General features: G+C 35.0%; 1 protein-coding gene across 3 annotated transcripts in view; it reads left to right on the forward strand.

The window, feature by feature from the left end:
* Positions 1-6,048, forward strand: part of LOC127853344 (oxysterol-binding protein-related protein 9-like) — a 46,778-nt gene extending 40,730 nt beyond the window's left edge. For 2 of the 3 annotated variants that reach the window (XM_052387796.1, XM_052387798.1), the window contains exon 18: positions 49-233. In XM_052387796.1, coding sequence (XP_052243756.1) covers positions 49-204 — 156 coding nt within the window. In that variant the 3' untranslated portion in view covers positions 205-233. Of the gene's footprint in view, positions 1-48; positions 234-388 lie in introns of those variants that run through there. The other variant, XM_052387799.1, reaches the window with a different exon arrangement.
* Positions 6,049-6,993: the final 945 nt, after the last annotated feature.

Here is a 6,993-nt window from a genome sequence, read left to right on the forward strand (position 1 = left end):
ACACTGGGTGTACGATAGCCCTCTCATATATATATTGTTTGTTTTCAGCACTTCCACGAGGAAGGTGAACACTGGGTGTATGATAGGCCTCTCATATATATATTGTTTGTTTTCAGCACTTCCACAAGGAAGGTGAACACTGGGTGTACGATAGGCCTCTCATATATATATTGTTTGTTTTCAGCAATTACACAAGGAAGGTAAACACTGGGTGTACGATAGGCCTCTCATATATATATTGTTTGTTTTCAGCACTTCCACGAGGAAGGTGAACACTGGGTGTACGATAGACCTCTCATATATGTATTGTTTGTTTTCAGCACTTCCACGAGGAAGGTGAACACTGGATGTACGATAGACCTCTCATATATGTATTGTTTGTTTTCAGCACTTCCACGAGGAAGGTGAACACTGGGTGTACGATAGACCTCTCATTAAACGTCTCAAAGTCACAAACTCTGGCACCTCCGTTAGCTGAGATGCACTGCCTCATAGCTGTGATACACCTACCTGCGTCTGTGTTCATGAACTTGTATTCATAATTGTTCACTTGGGAAAGATATTTCATTGTTTTAAACTACTGCAATCGGCACTTGTTGTTTAACATCATACAAAATACAAAAGTTCTTCCTATTTTTGCCAAAAGTAACTTTTTAATTATCAAGCTATTGTTAAAGAATTTGCCTATTAGTTTAAACCTATTTATGTCAGTTAGCTTGCATCAACAGCCTGAGGCTTATTGAAATGCTCTCCTATCAGTTTTGACCTGTTAATTCATGCTCGTCAAAGATGGGCTTATATTTCAGTTGCAAATATAAATTGTTATGTCTCAGTGATCATGAGCTGTAGGAAGCAAAGGAAGTTGTATAGTTAGTTCATATTATGCATTTGTGCAGGTACAATAGTGTTTAATCTAGAAGGGCAGAGGTGCATGGCGCATGACTTAAAAAAGGCATTTGGCACGGCGATTCTCTTACAAAGGGCACATTGGGTGTTTCCAACTTGTTGAAACTTTTAATCACAGCTCAAAACTTGGATTTATACATTTTAAATGTCATTTTTGTGAAAAATTCACGCGAACTGTATTCTTAAAATACACATCTATTGTGTTGACATGTGCATTTATTATTATATTTTTTGGAAAACATTCAAATTGAATGCATAACACGAAAATGTAACTGATCATGGCAGCTCTAAACTTAAACTTTCCAGATGTTTATGACTAGTGTGCATCAGATTTGCACAATGACGTCACATTCATATTGAATGCTCTCGTCTTTTTCAGATGAAAAGGTTAAATGAACCAGGGACGTATACAAACACACGTGTTTGTATACGTCCCTGAATGAACTAAATAACATGTGTTTCGTAATGCCTTTAATAAATGCCACTTTTTAACTATAAATCATGTCTGTATTCATAAATTAATGATACATTGAACAAAGAAAGTTTGAAACAGCCTGAAATATCCACGTGTTCCTCATGACGATGAGAGTCAAACGAACGGCGGTACATGTTTGAATAACAATACGTAACGTCATTGATTTAGGTAAATTTTATTTGTACCTCATGTAAGTGAGCGAAAAAAACATAAGCGAGAACTGAATAACAACTATTGCTGGTTTATTTTAGATAAATAGTCATGCGCCAGAAGTTTGGGTCGTCGTTGTTTGTCATTTAGAAACCTGACTATCATTAATTCGTCGACACAAAACCCACGCCGTTTTCTTAAGAACACACTCCTTTTTCTGATTGGCTTCCATTGAAAATGCCGCTTTGGTAATCAAAATGACGTATGCATCACAAAAATGCCTGGCGGAGATAAAATGTCGTATTTGGAGCTTATACCAACTCGCGCAATTAACTGCTATGGGATGATAATTGATTTTTACAGCTTTTTTGGGGTAATAGGCCCTCTTTTATTGCATCATACGCAGTCATGCATTAATATGCACGTCTTGGGGACACCGAGATAACACGCAATTGCAAAAGCAGATAAGACTTGATACATATTGATCTAGATAAAAGGGCACATGGCGCTAATTGACTTTGAAAGGGGCAGTGTGGCGCTCCGAACAAAGAGGCATGGCGGGGCGCCACTCTGATTTGGCCTGGATAAAACACTATACAAAGAGATAATTTAACTCTTTTGCCCTATATGCCTTGAAGCTTCTGTGAAGGAGTTAAATGTGAGAATAATAACCTGTATATAATTACTGAATGGACAACTGTAATACGAGATTTTACAGACTCGGGTGTGTTTTTTAATGATTAAAAGGAATTTATTCAAGGTCTAAAAACTTGTAAATGCTGTTGGCTTTCATGCAAAACGATCATAACTATGAATGCAATAAAATACTCTTAAATTTTATGCTTACAACACTTAGAGTTTACAGTGTTTGATTGATTATTTTTTAAGTAAAAAAAATACCACTGCCTCATTATTGATGGTTAGCTGTGGGGACTATTTCAACAAATGCAAATAACAAAAATATTGTATTGTCTTTTTGCAACACTGCTCTAGACGAAAACAACATTTATCATACCCCCACAAACAAAGTTTAGGGGGGTATATATGAGTGGGCTTGTCGGTCGGTCTGTCAGTTGGTCTGTCGGTCCGTATTTAGTGTCTGCTCTCTAATTTAAGTTGTTTTCATCAGATCTTAACCAAACTTGGTCAGATGTTGTATCAAGATGATGTCAATGTCAAGTTCGAATATGGGTACATGCCGGATTAAAAACTAGGTCACAGGGTCACTTAGTGCTTTTTAAACATTGAGCATGGTGTCCACTCTCTAATTCAAGTAGTTTATATCTGAGCTTCACCAAACTTGGTCAGAAGTTGTATCTAGATGATGTCTAGGCCAAGTTTGAACATGGGTCATTGCAAGTCAAAAACTAGGTCACGGGGTCACTTAGTGCGTTTTAAATATTGATCATGGTGTCCGCTGTTTTTTGTGAAGACAACATGCAAAATATTCTGTGTCTGACTGTTAATGCAGCATCTATGGCAAAGCTCTAGTTTTTTTGCATTTGTTGTCCTGTGTTAAATACTTTAAGACTAGGCTTGGATAGCAGCAACGTTCACCGTTTAGTGTTACAATTAATAGCCTCAAATAGGCAGTGCAAGTTCTTGATTACTTATCAAACGTTTTATTGTTTGCAATGTCTGGAATGCTTGTAGGTGCTTTATATAATATAATTGTTACATTTTGGTTAGTGTTTGTGTTTGATTGTTCATGTTGAAAAGCAATAGATATTACTGAGTGAAATCTCATATTTGTCTGTACCCGTGTTTCAAGTTTGTTGAACGTGAATTATATGTGAAATTTTGCAAGCATAAAAGTAACATGGGCATTTTCAATATCATAAACAATTCAAAAACTCAAGGTCATTGAAACCTTACCTAAGGAACACACTATTGCCAGAACACAATGCAGATGTTATCCTATACACCTCTGCAACTCTCAATCGATGTTTGCTTTGTACAACCATTCACTTTTGTCTGATTCATCATAGTATTTATATGATTTGTTGGTAGTAATATCATGGAAACAAATAATCAAATTTACATTAATTTGGTCTAAAACTACCATGTGATTGAGATGAAAAATACAATTAAACCATGCAGAAGCTTTCACTTATGCAGGAAGTCCAAATTCTTGGTTTACAAAAATTGACATGTTTTGTCTTAATATAAGTACCTCTTCTTACAAAGTCTTGATACTTGCATGGATAGTACCTCTTCTTACAAAGTCTTGATACTTGCATGGATAGTACCTCTTCTTACAGAGTATTGATACTTGCATGGATAGTACCTCTTCTTACAAAGTCTTGATACTTGCATGGATAGTACCTCTTCTTACAGAGTATTGATACTTGCATGGATAGTACCTCTTCTTACAAAGTCTTGATACTTGCATGGATAGTACCTCTTCTTACAAAGTCTTGATACTTGCATGGATAGTACCTCTTCTTACAAAATCTTGATACTTGCATGGATAGTACCTCTTCTTACAAAGTATTGATACTTGCATGGATAGTACCTCTTCTTACAAAGTATTGATACTTGCATGGATAGTACCTCTTCTTACAAAGTATTGATACTTGCATGGATAGTACCTCTTCTTACAAAGTATTGATACTTGCATGGATAGTACCTCTTTTTACAGAGTATTGATACTTGCATGATGATATTGATGACAACAATCAACACAACCTCATCATTTGACCTCATCTGAACATTATCCTACTTTTTTACTCGGGGGGGGGGACCATTTCATAAGGTCCAAATCCTTGGTTAACCTTGAAATGCCACTTTTCATTCAACATCAATTTTGTTTCCTAAAAATCTTTGATATTTGCAGGGATGATTCTTTTGAACACTATCAACACACCCACATCACATGACCTCATCATGACCTTGACATTGACCTTCTATTGGACTGAGACTTGCTAACGGGCCAATGACTCAATACTGTAAGGCTTCCACTAAGGGCACATGTGTTTATCTAACACAGCATTAGTTTAATCTAGTCACAATCATAAATGTGCCGTAAACAAGTGTTTATTCTCTACCAACTATATAAATAACAATATAAACTTCTTGTCATTCGTTGCATAAGCCAAACGTTTTTTCCTAGGCTTACCTCGTTCAATTGACGTGTGTTCAAGTTATTTTTAATTTTCACTGAATACTTTGCCTGTCTCATACTGTATTAACAGATATTGCTTTATAAAATATTATTACATACATGTATTGACATAATTTGTGTTCTGTGAAAACATTTATAAAAGTTCACTTTGTTGTATAAAATAAGTGGTATGTAAATAATTGACGAAAAAGAAATCAAGTAGCTTAAATACTCAGTTTTTACCAGTTTCCCATATTGTTTTAAATGTTTGACTTTGTTGGTTGATTTTTTTACACTATTAACTGCCTCCTGTTTAAAGGGTATTATGTTTTCTGTTATAAGCCCCAGTTAATATAAAAGAAACTACAGAGATTGCTTCTTGTGTACATCTAACCAAACAATATGAAAAATGCGTCGTGATAAATTGAAATATTTTTGCTCACTGTTATTTATCATTGTATTTTATGTACAACTGATAGCTGGTGATTCGAAGGCAGAAAATCAAAAAGATAAAAAATATTGTTTAGCATCCCTTGAAAGTTAAGTAAGATCTGTTTTCTCAGTCTTTATGATAATGTATTTGTTTCTTGACTGATTAATGTGAATAGCAAAATTATTCTACACATGACTGTCGGTAATTTAATGAAGTCTTCATTGCCCTACAGTTCTGTGCATTTTTAATTATGTAAAACAAATGTTTCAACATGCATTTTCTTTAATAAATTAATTTTCCCGTATTTTATCTCTTGAAACTGTTATTATTTATGAATTCACATGCTGTTTCACTTTTCAAGTATGTGTTTGGAACCTTGATGCATAAGTCGTTAAATTATATCCACTGTTGACATGTTAAATACACATTTGTTTGTTTATACTTATCTTTTACATGGCTGAACATACAGGTTTATTTCACACATAAAGTAACATTCAGATAATAAACCATGGTTTTACGTTTGGTTAATATTGTTGCTGGATTGAACTAAGTTTTCACAATAAACAAATTATATCTTTAATTTAGCATTTAGAATGTGTGACAATAGTGTATACTATATCTGCAAGTTGTTTTGTTCCTAGTTATGTCTCGAACATTGTCTTAGAAGTTTGAAGTTGAGTACCAAGTAAAATGTTACTTTAAGATCAATGAAATTGAATAAAGTCTTTGTTCTCGGATTTGATAGTGCTAAATTATATTTAAAATGTGTATATACTGTAAATATCTTTGTATTATTTGTACATGTGTTTGTGATCTTCGTAATGACTGTTACTACAAAGTGATATCCCGAAAAAGTTACAATACCTCCTTGTTCGTAAGAATATTATTTTGGTATAGACGAATGAATTTTGTTACAGTTAATCATGTGATACGCACTTATTACTAGAAATTAATATATTAAATAAATGGAAATATAAGCAAGCTTCTACACTCTTGAATATTTTCGGCATTTGAGACAGGGAGTTTTACTATTTTGGCGCTCATATTTACCGGTACATCGATCAGTATGTGCAGTATTTGTGCATTACAGTTGTGAAGACTGATGTGTTATGAGCATTTAGCTCGATTGGTCATTGTCAGCTCAGGTACAACTGACATGTACCCCGGGTACGGTAAATATACTTAAACGTATCCAGGTCGATATTAGACTGTATCCGAGTTGTATTCCCGCCCAAAATCCGATGTCTTAAAACACGCTTCCGATTACCGTAAAATGATATTGTTTATCTTAAACAAACTTCTCTTTAAAAAAACTGCATCATCATGCTTTTTGAGTGTGAGTTTCAATAATTATGATGCCAGGGGTATATAGGAGTGAGCTTGTCTGTCTGTCTGTCGGTCGGTCTGTCGGTCCGTATGAAGTGTCCGCTCTCTATTTCAAGTTGTTTTCATCCAATCTTCACCAAACTTGGTCAGATGGAGCACAACTCTTAATCTACTGAAGGGATTTACCTGAAACTAGAAATATAAACAGATGGCAACTAAGAGAGGTGCAGTGAACATGAACCATAACTCTTTCGGCCGTAGTTTTTTTTATAATCTCCCTTTATTTTTTAGCTCACCTGAGCACAACGTGCTCATGGTGAGCTTTTGTGATCCCTTTTTGTCAGTCGTGCGTCGTCCGTCGTCAACATTTTGCCTTGTGAACACTCTAGAGGCCACATTTATTGTCTGATTTTCATGAAATTTGGTCAGAACATTTGTCCCATTGATACCTCGACTGAGTTCGAAACTGGGTCATGCTTGCTCAAAAACTAGGTCACAAGGTCGTAAAGAAAAACCTTGTGAACACTGTAGAAGTCACATTTGATGCTCTATCTTCATGTTACTTTGTCAAAATGTTTGTCTAAATGATATGTTGGTTGA

Source organism: Dreissena polymorpha, chromosome 12 (assembly GCF_020536995.1).
Source record: "Dreissena polymorpha isolate Duluth1 chromosome 12, UMN_Dpol_1.0, whole genome shotgun sequence".
NCBI lineage: Eukaryota > Metazoa > Mollusca > Bivalvia > Myida > Dreissenidae > Dreissena > Dreissena polymorpha.